The 23,984-nt window shown below is 37.7% G+C and overlaps 1 protein-coding gene across 1 annotated transcript; it reads left to right on the forward strand.

Annotated features, from left to right (window-relative positions):
* The first annotated feature begins 2,392 nt into the window (after positions 1-2,392).
* On the forward strand, positions 2,393-16,792 carry LOC100927532 (caspase-14). Its single transcript, XM_031940028.1, has 5 exons — positions 2,393-2,923; positions 11,484-11,539; positions 13,841-13,990; positions 15,279-15,504; positions 16,650-16,792. The coding sequence occupies exons 1-5, from the start codon at positions 2,674-2,676 to the stop codon at positions 16,775-16,777; spliced, it is 810 nt and encodes a 269-aa protein (XP_031795888.1). The 5' UTR covers positions 2,393-2,673; the 3' UTR covers positions 16,778-16,792.
* The last annotated feature ends 7,192 nt before the right edge of the window (positions 16,793-23,984 follow it).

Raw genomic sequence — 23,984 nt, forward strand, 5'->3', positions numbered from 1 at the left:
CCCACTTGCATATTTTATTTCCTTCACAGGCTAATTGTACAATATTTCAGAGTCCGATTCTTTTTATACAGCAAAATAACTGTTTGGTCATGTATACTTATTGTGTATCTAATTTATACTTTAATATATTTAACATCTACTGGTCATCCTGCCATCTAGGGGAGGGGGTGGGGGAAAGGAGGGGAAAAATTGGAACAAGAGGTTTGGCAATTGTCAATGCTGTAAAGTTACCCATACATATAACCTGTAAATAAAAGGCTATTAAAAAAAAAAAATTTGACCCTCAGCAGACACTTAACACTTCCTAGCACTGCCTAGGTCATTATTTGAATGACCTGAGCAAGTCCTTAACCCCAATTGCATCAGCAAAAAAAAAAAAAAAAAAAAAAAAAAAAAAAAAAAAAAAAAAAAAAAAAAAAAAAAGTTAAAATTTTTTTTAATGATCTGTGATTACAAGTGTAAAGCAAGCTGAGAAAAAGGGAAAAAAAGTGAGTAATGACTGGTTGAGTTATGATTTGAAAAGTAGGTTAAATTAGGATATTCTAAAGGATTAGAGAATAAACAACTCAATTGCCAGAAGAACCACAGGAATTCATTCTGTAGATTTATCCCAACCCTTCAGTGCTATAAAGGAATAGAAATACTGTACTTTAGAATGAAAGAGAAGAGAAGAGAAACGGCAACATTCAGTTACTCCACCTCATATGAGTCAAGACCCACAATTTAAGCAGCTTTGAGCTACAAATGAAAGTAGGAAATTCTACTTTTAAAGAAGGGGGAGCCTGGAGGAAAAGCCTGTGAAAAGATACAGATGAGATGGAATCATGTATAAGGGCCAAGCAGAACAGGGTGGCTATAGTCTAGAGTGGAGGATACTAAAGGATATTATTGTGACAAAATATTATATACAAAAAAAAAAAATCTCAGATGAAGGGACTTACCTGTGGTAACCCAGTTAATAATTGCCAGTGATGGGATTTGAACTGAGTTTTTCTTTTCTTTCTTTCTTTTTTTTTTTTTTTTGAGAGCATAATTTTTAGATGATTATATGTTTGTTTTTAAATGTTCTAAAAAGTTATGTGGTAGGATCCTATCTATTGAACTTTAAAGAATCTAACATTCTTTAAAGCTTTTTATTTTATATATATATATATGGATAATTTTCAACATTCACTCTTATAAGACCTTGTGTTCTAATTTTTTCCCTCCCTTATCCCCATTCCCTGCTCTAGTATAAACATGTGCAATTCTTCTATACACATTTCCACAAATATGCTGCACCAAAAAAATCAAATCAAAAAGGAAAAAAAAATAAGAAAGAAAACAAAGTGCAAGCAAGCAACAAAAAAAGTGAGAATGCTGTGTTTTGTGACCCAAACTCAGTCCCTTAGTCCTCTCTCTGGGGGCAAATGGCTCTCTTCATCACAAAACCATTGGCACACAGGCCTGAATCATCTCATTATTAAAAAGAGCCACATCTGTCAGACTTGATCGTCCTATAATCTTGTTGCTGTGTATCATGATCTCCTGATCCTGCTCACTTCACTCAGCATCAGATCATGCAAGTCTCTCCAGGCCTCTCTGAAATCATCCTGATCATCATTTCTTATAGAACAATAATATTCCCTAACATTCATACACCATGATTTATTCGGCCATTCTCCAATTGATGGGCATCCACTCAGTTTCCAGTTTCTGGTCACTACAAAGAGAACTGCCACAATATCAAACTGAGTTTTCCTGACTGCAAGTCCAATAGTCTAGGCCTCTTGGGGAAGCATTTGGCTTAGGTTTTAAAAGACAGAAATTCAGTAGTAGAAGAACAGCAGGGAAGGGACCTCAGGTTTAGGTCACAGCATGAGCAAGAGCAAGCAAGTAGGAGAGTGTAACAGAAAATAATCCTATTAGAAAGTAATGCGATGACCAAGGCACAGAGTAATGAGATGAAGCTGGAAAAGTGTCGGATTGTAGAAGACCATTGTATTTTAAAATTCAGATTGGAGTTGGCTGACGCTGTTTGGAAGAGGGTTTTTTCAGGAAATCTGGGCAGAAAATGTTGCTGCTAAGCTGCCTGAGCATGCTCAGTAGGGTTGCAGGCTCTAAGGGAGATGCTTCAGGCAGAGACCTGTCTTTGGCTCAGGTGACAAAGGCCATACAAGTCTTTCTTTCAGCAGAATGGGGGCAGAGGAGAAGAGAGGGAGAAAAAGGGGAGCGAGGGAAAGAAAGAGGATGGAGAAATGAAGGAAAGAGAAGAGAGGGAGATGAGGGAGATGAGAGCAGTGGAGGAGAGAGGCGAGGAAGAGGGAAAAAAGATGGGAGGAGGGAAAAGGGCGTGAAGAATAGATGATAAAGAGAAAGGGCGGGAGGGTGGGGGGACAATTGAGCGCGGAGAGAGGGAAGGAGAGAGAGAGCCGCGGGGCCAGGAGGGCAGACCCCGCAGAGGAAAGGCGGGGAGAAGCGCAGCGCCCGAGCCCACCCGGGGGCGGGGTCCGCACGGGCGCGCTCCTCCTCCCCGCACCTTGGGCCAGCGGGCGGCCGGCGCGTGCGGCTCCCAGTCCGCCGGCTGCTCTTTCACTTTCGCTGCGGCCGCCAGCGTGGCTGAGGCCGCCCCTCGCCTCCCGCCCCGCGCGCGCAGCCCCCCGCGCTCTCTCCCCGGCCTGCGCGCGGGCCACCATGGCGGTGCTCATGGCCCGGGTGGAGAGCATCCTGGACAAGCTGACCCTACCCGAGAAGAAAGTCTTCAAGCTGTACGTGAAGAGCTTCTCGCCGGAGCCCCGAATCACGACGCAGGACTTGGAAGCGGCGTCCACCACCTCCGGGCTGGCCGATCTGCTGCTGAAGCGCTTCACCATGTCCGGGATCTCCGGGGTCCTAACCGAAGGGCTCAAGAAGATCGGCCGGATGGACCTGGTGGCCGAGTCAGGTAAGGCTGGGGTCCCGCCTTCCGGACTTCCTTTCGCTCGCCATCCTCCCACCGAGCTCCCTAACTCCTCTTCTCATTTGTGAGCCTTTCTTTCTTTCTTTCTTTCTAATAACTTTTTATTGACAGAACCCACGCCTGGGTAATTTTTTATAATATTATCCCTTGCACTCACTTCTGTTCTGACTTTTCCCCTCCCTCCCTCTATCCCCTCCCCCAGATGGCAAGCAGTCCTATACATGTTAAATATGTCACAGTATATCCCAGATACAATGTATATGTGCAGAACGGAACAGTTCTCTTGTTGCACAGGGGGAATTGGATTCAGAAGGTAAAAATAACCCGGGAAGAAAAACAAAAATGCAAACAGTTTACATTCATTTCCTAGTGTTCTTTCTTTGGATGTAGCTGCTTCTGTCCATCCTTGATCAATTGAAACTGAGTGAGATCTTCTCTTTGTCGAACAAATCTTTTGAGCCTTTCTTGATCCCCACCAAACTAAGCTACTGCTCCAGGGATGCTTAGCTCCATTTTACAGAAGAACAAATCGAGCCTTAGAGGTTAAGTGATTACACAGCTAGTAAGCTAGTAAATTTGCTTAATTTGCACAGCCAGGGAGAGTCACACGCAGATTTGAAATCCAGACTTTTAGGAGAATGCCTTTACCTTGCTGCTTCACTTCCAGCTGACACCTGATAGAAAAGATGAAGAGATTTTTTTTTTTTATTATAGCTTTTTATTGACAGAACGTATGCATGGATAATTTTTCAACATTGACCCTTGCAAACACTTTTGTTCCAACTTTTCTCTTCCTTCCCTCCACCCCCTCCCCTAGATGGCAGGCAGTCTCATATATGTTAAATATGTTAAAGTATATGTTAAATACAATATATGTAGACACACTTATATAGTTATCTTGCTTCATAAGAAAAATTGGATTTAGAAAGAAGGTAAAAATAATCTGAGAAGAAAAATAAAAATGCAAGTGAACAATAACAGAAAGAGTGTAAATGCTATGTTGTGGTCCACATTCATTTCCCAGTGTTCTTTCTCTGGGTGTAGCTGGTTCTGTTCATCACTGATCAATTGGAACTGAATTGGATCCTCTCATTGCTGAAGAAAGCCAAGTGCATCAGAATTGATCATCATATAGTATTGTTGTTGAAGTGTATAATGATCTCCTAGTTCTTTTCATTTCACTCAGCATCAGTTCATGTAAGTCTCTCCAGGCCTTTCTGAAATCATCCTGCTGGTCATTTCTTATAAAACAATAATACTCCAAAACATACCATAACTTATTCAGCCATTCTCCAATTGATGAGCATCCACTCAGTTTCCAGTTTCTGGCCACTACAAAGAGGGCTGCCATAAACATTTTTGCACATACAGATCCCTTTCCCTTCTTTAATATTTCTTTGGGATATAAGCCCAATAGTAGCACTGCTGGATTAAAGGGTATGCACAATTTGATAATTCTTTGGGCATAATTCCAGATTGCTCTCCAGAATGGTTGGATCCCTTCACAATTCCACCAACAATATCAAGTGTCCCAGTTTCCCCACATTCCCTCCAACATTATCTTTTTCTGTCATCTTACCCAATCTGAAAGGTGTATAGTGGTATCTCAGAGTTGTCTTAATTTGCATTTCTCTGATCAATAATGATTTGGAGCATCTTTTCATATGGGTAGAAATAGTTTCATTTTAGATGAAGAAATTTTAAAACCCTCAGGGATCCAGATTGGCATTTGGGGCATTGGTTAAAAAGAGCAGGACTTGAAACCATTAGGAAGTCTAGGAAGCCAGATGATGCAGTTGATGTTTATAGGCATTATCTGATCTGTCCAACTTGACTTAGCTAGGAATGGGGACTGGACTACATTTGAGGTCCTGTGACTTCTAAACTTCTTTTCAGATGCCCAAGTGGAGGCCAAAAATATCTATAGATTGAAAATTGATTTTGATAGCTTCAGAAAAGATTAGTCAGATGACATCTCTCTCCCTACCTTTATTTACTGAGATTGCTGTTGTTCAGCTATACCTAGGCAAAGCAGTAAATACCTGAAGAAGTTTATAATGTATCTGATCTTGGATTTTATCCCTAATTTTTTTGAGATTAGCATAAGAGATCTTTAACAATATCTTCTGATACTAATTGAGATAAAGTACATGATACATATCAGATGGGTTCAGCTTATAATATAAATCCCAGAAGTGTATATAGCTGTTCTTATGTCCTGTCCCCCATTAAAATGGGAGGTTGTTGAGGGCAGAGACTCTGTTTTTTGCCTTTCTTTATATCTTTGGTGCTTAGCGCAATGCTGCACACATAGGAAGTGCTTCAGGCTTGTTGACCATAAGGAAGGACTTTGACAAAATCAGTGTTCTCTGCCAGCTTGCTTCATCCATTCTGTATGCACTCGCTATCTGCTAGGTGCCGGAGATACAAAACTAAAATTAATGCCTTCAAGGAGCTGACATTCTAGAGAAAATAACATTTACCTAGAAAATTAAATAAAATTATACACAAAGTCATTTCTGAGAGGATACTAGCAACTGGGAGTTCAGGACAGGAAGAGATGGTATTATTTAGGGGACTTTTCTCCATTCCCCCCTTCAATTCCAAAACAATAAATGTGTTTCTATTTGGTCAGCTAAGGCAGGGCTTCTTAAAGTTCTTCTACTTGCAATTCATTTTTGCCTGAGAAATGTTTTCTTGGCCACTGGTACATAAGTATATAAAATAGGTATATAGATCAAACATTGACGATAATAAATCATAAAGAAATTTATTTTAAAATAATTCTTTGGCATAAATATAATTTTGGCCTTTGTTAAAGAGGAAAGCAAATTCGCATACTTATGAGATGGTTGTGGTTGTTTATTTTTACAAACAGAATTAAATCTTGGTGGAATATTTGATACCTTTTCTTGTTGCAAAATTTTTAAAAATAGCCATATTCAGTTACTCTACCTTATATGGAGTCCAGATCCACAGTTTAAGAAGCTTTGAGCTACAAATGAAGGTAGGAATTATTAAGAAAAAGAAAAGGTGTTTAATAGACCTAGGCAAGAAGCCTGTGAAAAGACACAGAGAAGCTGAAATCTTGCATAAGTGCCAAACAACTCGAGACTAGGTGTAGTCTCGAGTGATGGGTACTAAAGAGTACTATTGTGAAAAGGAGTTATAGGTGAAGAAACTTGAGTCTCGGATGAAGGGACTTGCCTCTGTTCACCTAGTTTATAATTACCAGTGGAGAGATTTAAACTGAGTTTTCCTGACTGCAAGTTGTCTAGTCTAGGCTTTGTACCTCTTGGGTAAGCCTCTTGGGTAAGCATTTGGCTTGGGCTTGACATTGTCAGATTGAATGGACAAATTCAGTAGAAGAGGAGCAGGAGGGAAGAGATCTCAGCTCACAGAATGAGCAAGGGCTAGGAGTCAGGAGTGTATAGCAGGGTTTGCAGAGAATAACCCAATTAGTGTGTAAAGGATCCAATCAGAGTATTAGGGATCCAATTAGTATATTAGGGACCAAAGCATAGAGGAATAATATGAAGCTGGAAAGATGTCATATTGTAGAAGACTATTGTGTCTCAAAACTCAAATTGGAATTGACTGACACTATTTTTGAAGGGGTTTCCTCAAGAAATCTGGGCAGAAAATCTGTGTTTAACTACTTGCTGTTAACCTGTCTGAGATTGCTCAGTTAGGATTGCAGGCTCTAAGGGAGAGTGCTTCAGGTTCACAGCATTGGGAGAATCTTTTAAGTCCCAGCTTGATAAAAGAAGTAAACAAATCTTATCCCCTCATTCAACAACTTACTTTTTCAAAGCACTTCAAGGTTTATCAAAGGCTTTTCTTAACTATAACCCTATCAATACAAATTTCAGCATTTCTGGTTGCCTGGGGAGAATCTGAAGGATCAAGTCATTAGGCCAGGGTCAACAATGATAAGTAGCAGAATCCTACCCTACCCCACCCAGTGGAGATTGGTAAATTGTCCGGATAAGCATTTACACTTGTTTGTTGCTTGTCGAGACTTAAAAGAGAGCAATGAAGAAAACATTAGTAATGTAGGTTAAAATAAAAAATGTTGTCCAGTGCGTAATCTTCTCCCATCACAGCTCCTTCCCAAAGCTGATTATTATACAGATTTCTTGAACTCAGGTCTTTTAATTCCAAATATGCCCTTCCCACACCACTCTTTAGACTTACTCAGATTTGAGATGAAACTGTATAGAGATTTAATCAACCCAATCTTACATATAGAAGAGGGGACAATCCTTTGTCTGCTTGGTCCCAGAGGACAGAACGAGGAAATCTCGGTGGAAGTCATAAAAAATAAAGCATATTTAGAGTTAATGTATAGGGAACTTTCACTAACACTTAGAACTATCCCCAGATAGCTTGAAAAACTTCAATGAGGCTTCCCCTCACTCTGGGACAGTAGGGGGTATCTTCAGTGGGAGACTAGATTTTATATCAGGGATAATGTAGGAGATTCGTGGTCAGGTATGGATTGTTGCAGAGGGCTTCCAACTCTGCAGTTTGAGAAAAGACTAAGTCTTGGTTGGCATATGGGGAAAAGAATCAAGTGCATATTAGACTCTAAATTTTGACATGGGTAATCAAACTAAAATTGCATCTTGAGAGTGGAAAACCTTTTTCTGGGAACTTTTTTTCCCCTTTTACCACCTTTTTTTAATCAATATATTTTGATGTCCCTCAGTCTCTTCCCTCACTCTACCCACTTTACTGGGAGGGGATGATCCCGGTAGATTCTTGCTACTCTGTTACAATACACACTTTCCTTTGTGAGGAGCTTTTAACAGTATCTGTCATAGCCGCAAATACAGTTATGGGTGGGCCCAGCAGCATTGTGTTCATAACTTTCAGTTCTCTCTCTTCATCTCCACCTTCTAGCTTCCTTTAAGTTATCAGCCAAAATCTCCCCCTTCTATAGGAGCCTCACCTTGTCCGCCTTAATCTTGGAGCTTTTTCTTTGATAGGATCTCTAATGGAGGCCATTTAGACTTAGTCTGTGCATAGCTGTCTGCATGGTGTCTTCTTAGGACTGTCTTACCTTTGTGCCCTCAGAATTTATCCCAGTACCTGGTATATAGTAGGTACTTAATAAATGTTTGCTGACTTGATTCCAGTTTTAAACTTTCCCACTGTCAACTTAAAGAAAGCTAAACATTAAATTTGTACTTAAGATATGTTGCTTTTCTTTATTTTTTCCATCCACTTATTTGTCCATTTATTCATTTCTGCATATGTCTGGTTGTCTATTTACTTTTCCATCTGTTTTTTTTTTCCTGTTATAATCTTGTAAAATTAATTAAAACCTTTGGACAAAAGACTGACTCCGTGTTTTTCTAATTTCATGAAATTCATTTCTTCTGATGGCCCGCTCCCTCCAATCTTACCTTCCCCCTCTCTCCCACAGACTTTTTCCATTTACATCTTTGCTCTAATTCTTTGTTGCCTTTTGCTTCCTTTCTTTTCCCTATTCTCCATCATGATTTATGACAAATAGACAAAAACTTGAAGATACTCAAAGAAATTTAAAAAAAAAAGTAAATATTTATTAAGCACTCCTGTGTATCAGGTAATACACTATATGCTAAGAGTAAAAGCAAAAGTGAAATGCCTCTTAAAGAACTTACATTGTGTTGAGGGAGACATGGACAGATAGAAATATATGTAGAAAATGCTATCAGAATCCATGGCCATTGATTTTGGGCAGTAGGTCAGCTGCAGCTTTGGGAATCAGGAAGGATCTCATGTGAAGATGGAATTTGAACTGATCCTTGAAGATCTTGTAAGAGGCAATGATGAGGAGAGAAGGATATGTCAGGTGTGCTAGACAGCCAGATAAAGGCAGAGAGATAAGAAGTAGAGGATTGTGTATGAGAAACAGGAGGGAGATCAATTTAGCTGGACCTGAGGGAGTAGGAAGGGAAATGTTGTGTAGTAGCCTATGAAGATAAAGTTGGGTTCAGAAAGTAAAGGTTTTTAAATAAGGACTTATATTTGATCCTTGAGGTAATAGGGAGGTATGGAGCGTATTTTAAAGGGAATGACATGGTCAGACCTATACTTTAGGAAAATCATTTTGGCTGACATGTAGCAATGTGTTAGAGGGAGAAGGGCTTAGGGAATTGAGATTTGATGCAGAGGCTGTTATAATAGGTCAATGGAGAGGCTGAACTAGAGTGGAGGAGAAAGATACCTGAGGAAGAGATATCATGAAAATAGAAGTGATTTGACAATAGATTGAATTTGAAAGGTGAGAGTTGGGCATCATGCCAGTTACTGACTTATTGGAAGGCTGGTGATTTACCTCACCATAAATAAGGAAGTTTGGAAGACAGTAATGTGTGCTGTTCTCTTCTTTTTTATAATATATGATGGTTCTCTCTGGGAATAGGTTTCTTGGGGAGGTTTTCTGGAGGTAGCCTTAGTTTCAGTTCAAAGTAATAATCACTTCAAACACAGCCAGGAGTTAAAAATCCATTCCTTTATTATGTCCTTCAAAGTCTTGAGCTTTAGCCCCTAGCTCCCTCCGAATGTCTCCAGCCAACACAAAAGTGGAATGTGGAATGAATCTGTCTCTCCCTCTGAGACTGGGCTTCTGGCCCTGGCCCTGGTTGCTTCTTGCTTATATGCTGTACACTGAGTACACACCAATCATTATGTCACTGGGAAACCATTATTTGTTGTAGGATTAAATCAATTCTAAACTAGATTTAAACATTGTCTCCTCAATTCCACTTAGTACCTTGTTTCAAGTTCTGGCCCACAATATCTCCTTGTAGGATCAGATCAATCATGCTGAACCATGCGAAATTAGATAATTGTTGTCGCTATCAATTCTAATGACAACACTTTGTAAGGATTCCAACAGTAATGTTCGCGAGGAAAGGCAATGAACAGTGCTTTGGACATAGCTTGTATGAGAATTCTATGGTACCTCCAGGAGGTACCTGGAGCCCCTTAGTGATAAGAGTCTTTAGAAGAAGAGAACACTAGGGTCATATATATAGATCTGGGAGTCATCTGCACCAGGACCATGCTTAAATCCCTGGAAGCTAATGAAGTGAACCAAAAGAAAGAATAGTAACTGTAGAGATCCACCAATTCCAGAAGAAAGAAAGAGAAGAGAAACTTTTTTCAAAACAGAGCCTTGGGATTTATTCACTGTTGAGAATCATCAAAATGGATGAGTGTCAAACAAAGATTCTGAGAAAAAGCAGTCAAATAGGAAAGAGGAGAAAAAAAAAGAAGCAGTTGATGACACAATAGATAGAGCTCTGGATCTGGAGTTCAAATCCAGCCTCAGATACTTCCAAGTTGTGTGACCCTGGAGAAATCACTTAATTTGTTTGTCTGAGTTTTGTCAAATGAAAAATGGGGATGAAATAACACTTTCCTCGCAAGGTTTTTATGAGGATCCAATGACAGAATATTTGGAAAAAGTGCCTTATACACAGTAGATTCCATAAAAATATTTATTTCCTTTTCTAGTATCACAAAACACCCCTGGATAGGGGAGAAGGCAGAGCTGGGGTGTGTAAGGGGTGGGGGGGAGGGTTGGTTGTCAGTATCAAATGATGCAAAGAGGTGAACAAGGATGAGAATTGAGAAATGGGGTTATTGTTCTGGCCGTGAAAAGCTCACAGGCAAGTTTGCAGAGAACAGTTTCTATTGAGTGATGAGGTCCAAAAGCCAGATTGCAGTGGGGTTGAAGAGGGAGTGAAAGGAAAGGAAGTAGAAAGTGACTGGAAACAGTTTATTCCAGGAGTTTGGCTAAGAAAAAGGAGAGAGAGATGGACGTGGCTCTCTTCAACTCTGAGATGATTCAGACCAGTTCCAATTGTTCAGTGATGAAGAGAGCCATCTGCACCCAGAGAGAGGTCTTTGGGAACTGAATGTGGAACACAACATAGCATTCTCACTCTTTTTGTTGTTCGTTTGCATTTTATTTTGCTTTTCTCTCTTTCTCTTTTTTTAACTAGTTTGATGATTTTTTTCTTGTGCAACATGATAATTGTATAAATATGTATGCATATATTGGATTTAATATGTATTTCTACCATGTTCAATATGTATTGAACTACTTGCCATCTAGGGGAGAGCATGGGGGAAGGGGGGGAAATTGGAACACAAAGTTTTGCAAGGGCTAATGTTGAAGAATTGTCTACGCATATGTTTGAAAAATAAAAAGCTTTAATTAAAAAAAAAGAAAAGAAAAAAAGGAGCTAGAGAGTAGTAATTAGCATGGAAGGTAAAGGGTTGTTAAAGTAGAAAAGACTTAGGTCTATTTATAGACTCCAGGGAAGAAACCCCCAGATAGGGAGAGATTAGAGGACAAAGAATGAGGGGCTATGATTGTAGGAGCAATCTGCTGGAGGATACAGGAGAAAATGGGGTGAAGGAAATATGGAAGTGATAAAGAATATGTGGGAAAGCAAGAAATAAGTAATCCTATGCTTTGTCCTTTCTTTTCTTTCTTTTTTTTTTTTTTTTTTTTTTTTATGTCTTCTTTTCCTGAAAATAGAAAGTCTTCCAAGAACAAGTTTAAAGAGAGCATATGAAAATGATGGCCCTGAATTGGTAAGCTCTTAAGTTTTTATCTAATCTTGAGTAATGTAAGTATCTAACAACTGCAAAGCTTCTCATTCAGGCAATGGAACTGGCAACTTAACATAGCTATAAAAGGGAACTTTGTATGTTATTTCCTTCCTTTCTTCAAAAAAAAAAATGACTCTCAAAAAACTCTATCCCCTCTGGAATAAAATGTAGACTCCTCTGTTTGGCATTCAAAGATCTTTGAAATATGTCTGCAGCCTAATTTATTTTTTTCCTTGAGGCAATTGGAGTTAAGTGACTTGCCTAGGATCACACAGCTAGGAAGTGTTAAGTATCTGAGGCTGGATTTGAATTCGGGTCCTCCTGACTTCAGAGCTGAGACACTATCCATTGCACCATCTAACTGTCTCCGAGCCTAACTTTTCAAACCGATTTCTGCTTGCAGCCCATTCTCTGGTCAAGTACAGTTGGATTGTTTGATCTTCTCTATAATCAGTCTTCCATCAGACTATGTCCAGAACTCTCTCATCACTTCCGCCTCATGGAAACTCTGGTTTCATTCAAAACTGAACTTAGCTGCCACCTTCTTGTTGGGGGCCAATCCTTTACCCCAATTGTTTAAGCTCTCCCAGTAGAATGAATTGTCACCCATGAATGACAAAGACTGCCTTTACCTTTTACTTACAGTGTCCAGCACAGTGCTAAGATATATTAAGGACTTAATAAATGTTTGCTGAATCCAATCATCTCATTAGTTCCTTAAACTCAGTGAGTGAGGGAGAACAGTTATTATTCCCATTCTTATTATAGGTAGCCAGATAGTGCCCTGGATAGAATGTTAGACCTGCGGAAGACCTGTGTTCAAATCCATTTTCAGTCCCTTATTATCTGCAGGACTTTGGGCATTCAGTCTTTCTGTATCTCAGTTTCTTTATCTGTAAAATAGAGATAATAATACTATGAACCTTCCTGAGTAGTTATAATGATCAAAGAAGATGATCTTAAACAAATTCTGCAATGATACAGTGTCACATAAGTATTAGATGCTAAATTCCTGTTTCCCTTTTACAGATGAGAAACCTGATTTGATTAAGGACACAGGAAATACTGGAACCCAAACTTAAACCCCATTCTTTTGAATCCAAATCCTCTAGTCTTTCTTTTTGCCTGCATCCCACCGTCATTTCTAGCTGTTACCGTATTTGCTCATTCCTTACTTATTTACATTACTTCATTATATGTCCCATACATATTATATATGGGGGATTTGGAAGCAAAGCAGTCATGTCCCTCCAGAGCTCCCAGAAAAGAGTGGGAATACTGCATTCCAGAAAAAGAAGAAAAGAGAAGAGAATGGTAGAACTGAGATATGGCTTCTCTAAGGAGTCTGTTCTCTCTGGTCTCAGGTAGTGAGAGCATCCTAGAAGCAGTCTCAGCCACTGATATGGATCCCAGGTTCCAAGAAGTCCAATTTATTTTAGTTCATCCAATATCCAGGCCCTAAGACCTAAACAGATGGACAATTTTTGTCCTTTTAGCAAGGTGCCAATGGTCAGATTGATACTTTCTGGGAAGAAGGAGATCTTCTGTCATTTAATTCCCCCTCCCAAAAGCTAAAATGTTGAGGAATGCCAGAATTTTTGTCTCTATCTCACTTGGGCTATTTCTGTTTTCTATCCTTTCAGGATAGGATACCCCTTTCAGGAGTAGATACCTTTGGACTGACTTTTGGGAGCAGGAAAGAATGAGGGGACTTAAATTACAGTCCTTAGTATCATCCCTCTGGAGTTAGAGAAATTTTGGGAACTACACACTAGCCAATGAAATTTGCTGAAGTTCCTGACTTGTAGATAGGATGAGAAGTATCTAGCACCTAGGAAATCCATGATACTATCACTCCTTTCCCTACCCATTCCCCATATAAAATCAAACCAAACCCTTCCCTCACCTCAGAGTGGTATGATGCTAACTGGTATGGTAGTGACACATTCATGCCAGTTTTTTTAGAATGGCCCTGCTGTACTGGTTCTGTGTACTTCAGAATGGGTGATTTGTAATGTTAGACCTACAATATTTCAGAGGACTTTAGGGACTTAGAAAGAAAACAAATCTATTTACACACACACACACACACCACATTCATACAACCTTATACATGTACACATCCTTCTACGCCAAAGAGAGATAGTGGGTTTTGAGCTCTCATATAATCTCCATCACTAACCCCAGGAGATGGACAGATAGCATATGAGCTTGTGTGTCTAGGGTGTTATGTTTCCAGGTGCATGGGATTAAGTTGTGTTTATTCATTTTACTTACAAACAGGAATGCTATAACATGGACCAAAGTCGTAAGGCCTTTGTGATGTGTGTGAAGAAAGATAGACCAGGGGCTGAAAAGGATTTAAAGCTTATAACAAACTGGCTTGAAAAGTGCAAGTTTGAATATACATCATGTATAGATCCTAATGAAGCGGTAAGTATTATCTTAATAGTATTTTATTTTTCATTAACTTAATAGTATTTTATTTTTTCAATTTCATGTAAAGATGAAGGATAAACATTCATTTTTGTAAGATTTTTGAGTGCCATTTTTTTTCATCCCTCCCTTATTTCTTCCCCCTCCAAGATAGCAAGCAATCTTATATAGGTTACATGTGTGCAATAATTTTTAACATATTTCTATTTTAGTCATGTCATTAAAAAAATCAGAACAAAAGAGAAAAACCATGAGAAAAAAAAAGTTATAATAGTATGCTTTGATCTGTATAGTTCTTTCCTTGGATTTGGATGGTATTTCCATCACAAGTTTATTGGAATTATCTTGGATCATTGTATTGCTAAGAAGAGCTAAGCATTAAGACATCAATATTGGTAACTGACTTTTAAAGCATTCTTCCTTTTTAAGGTAATCATGAATGCTACCTGACTAACAATGTCTTCTTTCTTTAAAAAGCCAAGGAAAAAGTCATAGTACTTCTACTGAGAGACAAGTGTCAGGGAGTTAATGAATTCCAATACATTCTCATGGGCTTTTTCAGCCTTTTAAGTATTTCAGTGGTATTATTTTCCTAACGTTTACTCTAAAAGAAAGCCTTCTTATGTTTCAAGAAAATGAATGCTCCAGTAGTTGCTTTAATTGTACAATGATTACAGAATAGTATTTGAGATTCATGTTCAGATGGTTGGGTCACCTCAGAGTCCACTCCTACTGGTTGTCTCCATTTTGTTCCCCTTTATCCTGACTGGTACCCTGCCTGACTAGAAAAATAGCTTAGGGAAATCAGTCAATCTCCTTGTCTTGGATTCCATCACTGGTCCCACTATTCCCAACAATGTTGGATTTTTGTACATTCATTTATTCTATTTTAGTTTTGTAAATAGAATTGGAGATTGGATTTCCCATGTGTAACTTGAAAATTCATGATGTAATTTAGCTTAGAACTTCAGTGCAATCATAGAAAATAATTCCAGTCTCATATGAAATATTTACTCTTCTGATTTTTTTCTTGCCTTTTTTAAACCTCCTGTGTTCCTGGATGCCAGATTTCAAAATTGCCTACATACGTAATAATGAGACCATCCTAGCCACTCACATCCTTTTAAAGCTTTATATTTTATGTGAGAAGATGAGTAATGAATGTTGCACCCTGGGCAAAATGAGGGAATTCTGAGAATTACTGTTAGATAATCTAAATGATTATAACCTTTTTACCATGGGCCAACCTTTTTACAAACACATTTTCCAATGCTTTTTGCTGCAGGAATTAACTAAAGAATTAAAGCAGTTTCGAGATGGAATAAATGGAATAAAAGATGGTATTAGCTGTTGCCTTGTTACTCTTATGGCCCATGGAGGAGAAGGCTTTATAAAAACAAAATTGAATGAGAGAGTCAATTTATCAGACATTTTTGAGATGTTCAACAATGAAAATTGTCCAGCACTTCAAGAGAAACCAAAGATTTTTGTAATCCAGGCTTGTAGAGGAGGTAAGCAGAAGAAACAGAACTCATCCCAAATGGCAGGGGATTGTTAGGGGATTTTTGTTCCTAGGAAATTCTGATCCCGATTTTCATCCAAAAAGGACTTTTCCTTTCTCTGCTGCCATTCCTCAGACCACAGGAAGAAATCCTCATTAGCTGCCTCTTCATATCCATAAAGATGTCAAATCTTGTATATTTGTAGGCCCAAAGTACCATATTGTTAAACCCCTACAAGTTAGAGTGTCTTAGATCTTTTTAAGAAAAGGATTCAAGATCTTAGTATTCCTAAATCCAAGGTTTTACTATTTTTTCCTTTGTGACATCTCTTCCTGTTTTTATAATGAGTGTTGCCATGGGGCTGTATCTTCTTCACTCAAGTTGGGATACTTTTCCGTGGTTTCTCGGGGTCTAGTGAGAAGCAGTGGAAAAGGTTCTGTATTTAGAGGTAGATAATTGAATCATAGTTCTGTCATTTAAAACACTACTAATAATACCCTGCATTTTTTTTCAGTGGAGGAGCTATTCATATCTTTTTTTTTTTAATAACTTTTTATTGACAGAACCCATGCCAGGGTAATTTTTTACAACATTATCCCTTGCACTCACTTTTGTTCCGATTTTTCCGATTTTTCCCCTCCCTCCCTCCACCCCCTCCCCCAGATGGCAAGCAGTCCTATACATGTTAAATATGTCATAGTATATCCTAGATACAGAAGAATAACCTGCATTTAAAAAAAAAAAACTTGAATTTTACAATTTTACTTCCATTATTTATGCTAACTCACTCTGTGACTTTGGCCAAGTCATTATGTAAATTCTGTGGGGCTCAGTTTCCTTATTTGTAAGATGAGGGATTGGGCTGGATTATCTTAAGGGCCTTTCCAGCTATAAATTTATGATGTTATGATCCTACTAGGCTCTAACATGATGAACTTGCTGGTTTCTAGACTACCTGTTGCGAGAAATATCACTGTTCAGATGTGGGCAGTTTGCTCCTGGGATCTGGCTTGCTTACCTTCTCTGGAGCTCTTCAGGCCTATGTTTGTGAAGTATCCTTTCCAAAGCATGTGCAGTGACAAGCTTATCTATGATCTGTTCTTTTGTCATTAGTACCAGATCATTGTGTATCACATTTTGTCTCACAAAAACAGATCGAAGAGATGGTGGCGTTGTTCTAACTGATGATGAACCTATGGAACTGGATTATTTAGAGAAAAAGCGACTTCCAACATTCAGTGATTACTATATCATCTATCCCACCCAGAAAGGTATGCAGTGAATTTTATGTGCTGCTAAGGCATATTAAGTGAAAGTGATCATGTTATTTAAAATCTAGTTATGGTTATTTAGATTTCATGTTTGTACTAAATCTATGCTTGTTAATCACCGTGTAAATATAGAGCACCAAAAACTAAAATGAATAATTCCACATTCTTTCTAATGCTCAATTAATTCAACCCACTAGGATTTAAGCCTTCTGCTCAACTATTTATAGTAAGGCAGATTCCCATTGACTCTGTTGTTTTATATTTCAATCCCTTATTTAGATGCAAACAAAGATGGCATAATGATCAAATTTTCAGATGACACTTAGAAAGTTAATGTTTTGGATGTCAGAAATCATAATCCAGAAAGAGCTGAACAGGCTAGATTATTGGTTAAAACTTAGTGAGATGTAATTTAACAGAGATAAATACAAAGTCTTAATTCAACTATGTCACTAAAATAGAGGGAGATATAGCTAGAGAACAATACATTTGAAAAAATATCTGGATTGTTTCATGAACTAAAAGCTAAACATAAGTCCATATTGTGTGAGAAGGTCGATGGGCAGTGCATTAAGAGCATCTGTTTTTAGAGAGACCTTCAAGAGAAACTTGCTGATCAGGTTGAATGTTGAAAACTATCTTTGCATATATTTTGAAAAACAAAAAGTTATTACTTAAGAAAAAAAAGAAATAAAGCATGTAATAATAGGAGAGGGAAAAAAAAAAGAAACTTGCTGATCCCCACTGTCCTCTGCCATGGTCAGATCACACGTGGAATCTTGAATAGCCCGACAGGTTGCTAGATGGCACCATAATGCATGGAGAGCCAGGTCTGGAGTCATAAGGAGTCATCTTCTAAGTTCAAATCTGGCCTCAGACCCTTGAAAGTGTGTGACTCTGGGCAAGTCACTTCACTCTGTCTGCCTCAGTTCCTTACTTTTGAAATGGCAAACCCCTCCAATATCTCTGTCAACAAAAGTGTAATGGACAGTATTAGAAGCCTCCAGGACAGCCACCTCATTTTTGGGAAAGGCATTGGTAGCGTGGAACAAGTGGGAGTAGGATCACCAGGATGGTAATATGTTTTGAAGACTATTTGGGGATTTTCTATTTGAAAAGGAGAAGGTTAGAGGTGACATGATAATTGTTGCCAAGTATTTGAAGGACTACAATTATAGAAGAGTGATTAGATTCATTGAGCTTGGCACTAAAAAGGTAGAAATAGGAAAAGTGGCTGAAAGAGGGTGAAAGCTGCAGAGGAACAGATATGGGTTTGATGATGGGTGTGGTGTTCTCTTCTTTTCTAAAATATATGATCGTTCTCTGGGAGTGCAGGTTTCTTGGGGAGGTTTCTGGAGGCAGCCTTAGTTTCAGTTGAATGTAATAATCACCCCAAATGCAGCCAGGTGTTAAAATCGAAATGTTTATTTTTTCCTTCCAAGTCTTGTCTCTTTCCTTGGGCCTGGTTAGCTTTCTTTCTTTCTTTCTTTCTTTTTTTTTATTTAATAGCCTTTTATTTACAGGTTATATGCATGGGTAACTTTACAGCATTAACAATTGCCAAACCTCTTGTTCCAATTTTTCACCTCTTACCTCCCACCCCCTCCCCCAGATGGCAGGATGACCAGTAGATGTTAAATATATTAAAATATAAATTAGATACACAATAAGTATACATGATCAAACCATTATTTTGCTGTACAAAAAGAATCAGACTCTGAAATATTGTACAATTAGCTTGTGAAGGAAATCAAAAATGCAGGTGGGCATAAATATAGGAATTGGGAATTCAATGTAATGGTTCTTAGTCATCTCCCAGAGTTCTTTCTCTGGGCGTAGCTGGTTCAGTTCATTACTGCTCCATTGGAAATGATTTGGTTGATCTCATTGCTGAGGATGGCCAGGTCCATCAGAACTGGTCATCATATAGTATTGTTGTTGAAGTATATAATGATCTCCTGGTCCTGCTCATTTCACTCAGCATCAGTTCGTGTAAGTCTCTCCGCCTGGTTAGCTTTCTTAGAGGCCTATCTCCCTCCTTGGTTCCAAGAGCTCTTACAGCTTCTCTGCCAGCTTCTGGCTCTAGCTCAACTTGGACTCCTGGCTTCTCAATCTCCAACTGACGCTCCCCTCTCAATCTTTTCAACTGAACTCTCCTGACTGAGCTCAGCTGTTTTTATGCTCTTTTAGAGGTGTAAACTCAAAGGTTGACTCCTCCTCTGAGAGTGGGATTATGGGAGGTGTGACTTTGGATATCTCACATTGAACCCTGAAATCTCCCAAACGTGTAAACTAATGTGTGAACTCCAAAGGTGTTAACTTAAGCATTGCTTTCCATCAATTCCATTGAGTTATCACCTTATTTCAAGTTCTGGCTCATAACAGATGGGGAAAACTTCCCACTATTTAGACTAGATTGGTTTGGGAATTGCTGGGTGCTCTTATACTAGAGACCTTCAAGCAAAGCCCTGATGACCATTTAATTGTAAGCCATATTGTAGGGTAGGATTCTTGTTCCGATATGTGTTGGAACAAATGTGCTCTTTCAAGAGTAACTTTCTGAACTCTAAAATTTCTAGATAGTGCTTTCATAATTCCATAGATCACCTATTCAGTTCTGACTAATAACATAGATGGTGGCTCCTTTAGACTAGATTGTTTAGGTTTGTGCCTCATTATTGAAGACTCTTAGGTAAAGCCTGATGACCATATAATTTGAGCATATTGTAGGGTACGTTTCTTGGTTCGGTATGGAATCTTGGACTAACAGGATGATCAGAACTAGCTACTTTATAGGTCTACTTCGAGACTCTAAATTGATAGTGGTTTGGTTTCTAGAACCACTGGGAAAATATATGGCTCCTTGCTTGATAACAGTTCCGGCATCCTTAAGATTATTATAGCTCCTGAGCAGTCATATTTGAGGCTTTTACTGGACTTCCTGGTAGAACCATTCTCTGTCTATCAGTTACTGATCTCATCTGCTATGGATTCTTTATGGGCAAAGCATTGAGTCTGCCTTGTTAGTATACTAGTGGAGTTAAGGACCCAAGGAACAGTTTTGGGAAGCTTGTGAAAGTACTGAATCCTAGACTATCTTAACTGGAAAGTGCAAGATGCTTTAGTGGTTCAGAACACTATCAGGGATATCTCATAATAAAGGTTTTTTAGCTTCCAGTTCCATATAGTCTGCTTGTTGTATATAATGGATTTGACAAGAACACTTTAGGAAAGAAAATAAATACTGACATTCTTAATGTTTAAATGATAGATTATGTCTTAGTGTTCAAAGCAAGATATTTAATAAGAGTGTTTAGCTTCATTCCATATATGTGTGTTGTCATAATAAGTCTTTGTACAGACATTAGGAAAATAGAAACTGATATTGCATTTTTTCACTGATAGATTATGTTGCATTCACAAAGATGGTTCTGATGTCAAATAATAGTCTCTTTAGCAGCATTCATGAAGGATATTGGATTTTATCAAGGTATTCAATAGGAATTATGTCATATTTATCTATTCTCAGCAATTCTGGAATTCCCTAAGGAGGATTTCTGTATGTGAATGTACATATATGCCTTGGGGGCCTATACTCTTCCCTGAAGTCTTTCTCTTTCTAAGATGTCTTCCTTCTCTGAATTCTTTTTTTCCTGTTGTTTTGTTTCCTGAGTAGATTTTAAACTTCTCTCAGGACAGGATCATGCACCTGTTGGTATAGTTAGGAAACAAGGGGCTGAGGTATTCATTAAACAGTCATTTCTGTCTTTTTCCCTATCTCCTGCCTCTGTATCCCAACAGTTTAGTTATTGTCCAGTCCTGACAGAGCAACCTAGAATTAGGAGGAACAACTGAGCCCTCACATTCTTAGGGTTGACTGATGGGAAATCAATGTCAAGTTTATTATAGATATCATCATCATTATCATCAATCTAATGATAATTTAAATTGCTGTTGTGTTCCCCAGAAACATTTTCCCCTTTGAGACACCTCCAGAAACCCCTCCCAAGCTTCAAATCAAGTTTGTAGGTTGGGAAGATGACATCTCTAGCATCTGTCTCCTCTTTCATGTTACAGGGACTCTAGTTAAGGTCTTCATCAACTCATATTATGAGGACTGTAGTATCTCAATTGGTCCATTTCCACTTCCACTTTCCAGTCTGTCTTCACATAGTTACCATAATAATCTGTAATTAATAATAATAAAATAACAAATCATTATAATATATAATAATCTTCCTCATGTAAATTTATACTTGTATAGTACACTATACTATAGATTTTACCCTGTCATGCTCCTGCTCAAGAAGTTTCAATGGCTTCCATTTGCTTTGACATTTAAAGCCCTTTACAATCTGGATGCTTATCCAACTAGGCAGACATAGAAATAGATAGACACAGAGATATACAGACAGGCAGATAGACTGACAGACACACACACAGAGTCTACATTTCAGCCAAGCTGGCCTGTTCTCTGGTTCTGCAGACTCAAACCCTGTCTTTGATGCCTAGAATACAGTCTCTCCTCACCTCTGCCTCTTGGAATTTCTAGCTCTTCTGCTAAGTTTAGCTCTGGCTTGCTTCCTATACTAAGGTTTTGGCCAAATATACTGGGGTTATTGGAACTCTGCCTTAATCTCTGTCCCTCCCCATTATTTTGCCTTTGTTTTGCATATATTCTGAATATACTTATCTCTGTGCACACTGTGTGCTTAAGAAATGTTTAATAATCAGTAAATATTTATTATCGGTAAATACCAATAAATATTGAATGACAGATACCTTGCTAAATTTCAGGGATACAAAAAGGCAAAGCCAGCAGTGCCCACCGGAAACTCAATTTTCTATTTGTTGAAATGAATTTACTTACTCCTATGTATAATTTGTGCTTTTTATCTTGTAGGTGAACAATATAGTGGTGCACACGGACTATTACATGGGTAAGAATCCCATAAAAGTAGTACTGGTCATGGAGTCCACTCTCACCAAAGCTGTGTTTTTCTGAGTTTTGGAAGAAGAAAAGGAGGAGAGTTTTAAATAAAAAATAACTTCTTTCTGCATTTGCACTGTGATTCACACAATATTAAACACTTCTGTGTATTGGTTGAAACCTGCTGTCGCAATTTCTAGGATTGTACAAAACTGAGAAAGATGTATGGAAGAATAGATAGAGAGTAATTCTTTTTTGTCAAAAGAAAAATTTCTCTAATTGTTTTTTTAAAATTTATTTCCTGTTTGTAAGTTTTTCTTCAAATGGTTTATTTTCTACTTAAATTCTTAATTCCCTTTCATTAAAAAAAAAAAAAATTAAACTTTTGTTCCCTCAGTCTTTTCAAATTCTTCCAGCACGGGATGATACAGAGAAGGGGAAAAACAGTCTTTAATATCAAGGAGCTCGTAGTCTAATGGGAAAGACATATAAATGATTATGATTGTGTTTATGTGTGTGTATGTGGTATACATATGTATATATACATATATATATTTATGTATATATATGTGTGTATATATATATATATATATATATATATATATATATATACACACACACTCCACTATTTGGACACACATGCACATACACACACAGGATGTTTTTAGCTATTAAACTTTAAGATTGCACTAAGACTTTGGGGATACTCATATCTGGATATTAAAATATGAAGACTTGTCTAGAGCCACAAAGCTATTTGTGTGTATAAGGTAGAATTCAGATTCAGACTTTCCGGCTCCTGAAAGAGAACAATTCATTCCCTTTTTTTTTCAACCCCTTCAAACACATACCTCCATCTAACTATTTCTTCCACTTTTATAATTTTATTACATATTTTAACATTCTTTTTCAAAAAATATATGTCGAGTTCTAAATTTTCTCCTTTCTTTCAGCCCCTCCTCAACCTACTGAGGCTAGCAATCAGTCATACATATGAAATCATGTAAAATATTGCCAAATTAGCCATGTTGCAAAAAAAGCAAGAAAAACAAAGAAAGATAAAAAAAAATTATACTTTGGTTTGCACTCACAGTTCATCAGTTTTCTCTCTGGAGATGGATAGTATTTTCCATTACAGATTCTTTAGAATTGTGTTGGATGTCTTGTTCAGAGTCACAAAGTCTTTCACAGTTGATCATCATTACAATAGTACTGTTACTTTGTAGAATTTCCTTTTAGTTCTGTCCACTTCATTTTGCATCAGTTCATATGAGTCTTCCCAGGTTTTTCTGAAACCATCTTGCTTGTTATTTCTTAGAGCATAATTGTATTATATTACAATCATATACAACCATTTCCAAATTAGTGGATGATCCCTCCATTTCTCATTCTAATTTGAGCTATTCTCAAAGGCCTCACTCAGATCCCTGTTTTTCCATGAAAACTTCATAAGGCACTTTTTAGCAAACATTAGTTTCTCTTTTTTTAAGTTTTGGATAACACAATTTAGCATTTGCTATGTATTATCTAATATTCTCAAGTTACTTCTTAATATCATAGGCTCTAGAAAATGGCAGAAGATAAAAAATTATCTACTTCAATCCCTTCATTTAAACAGATGAGATAACTGAAATATAGAGGTCATGCAACTAGGTAGTGACATAGCTAGGTCTGGATTTGAGTTAATAAGTTTGTAAAAACTTTTTCTCCCATGAAGTTGAACTGTTAGGTAAGATATTTCAATTCTACCAGTAACAGATCTGTTAACAGTTTGTGATAAAAATACTGATATATTTGGGAGAAAAAATATGATTAGAAAAGTAGAAAATAGACCACTTAACATTGTATCATTATAAGAATTTTTTGATTCTGTGACATATCATGAAACATTAGATTTCTGTGCATTTTATTTTTTACTAAAATTTAATACTATGGTTTTATCATATCATATTATATAAAATGGAAAAAAACAAAATTTGACTCTTCCTCCAATCTTAAAAGATGTAAATGACAATTAGTCACAGAATTTCCTAGCAAAGTGTTAGTGAAGCTCTAATTTTCTTTTTTACATTTTTATTACCTTTTGTTTTTATGTCACCTTTCTCTCCTCCCCCCAATATATTCTCTCCTCTCCTCTAATTAAAGGGTTGTCCTTTGTAATAAAAAATTTTTAAAAAGAAGAGAAAAAAATTTTAGTCAAATCACCCACCTATCAGGAGAATCTGATAGGATATAGAATGCTCCATATCCATGCTGCTAACCTCTGCATAGAAAAGAGGAAGGCATAT

The sequence above is a fragment of the Sarcophilus harrisii genome, chromosome 5, assembly GCF_902635505.1.
Source record: "Sarcophilus harrisii chromosome 5, mSarHar1.11, whole genome shotgun sequence".
NCBI classification, from domain to species: Eukaryota; Metazoa; Chordata; class Mammalia; order Dasyuromorphia; family Dasyuridae; genus Sarcophilus; species Sarcophilus harrisii.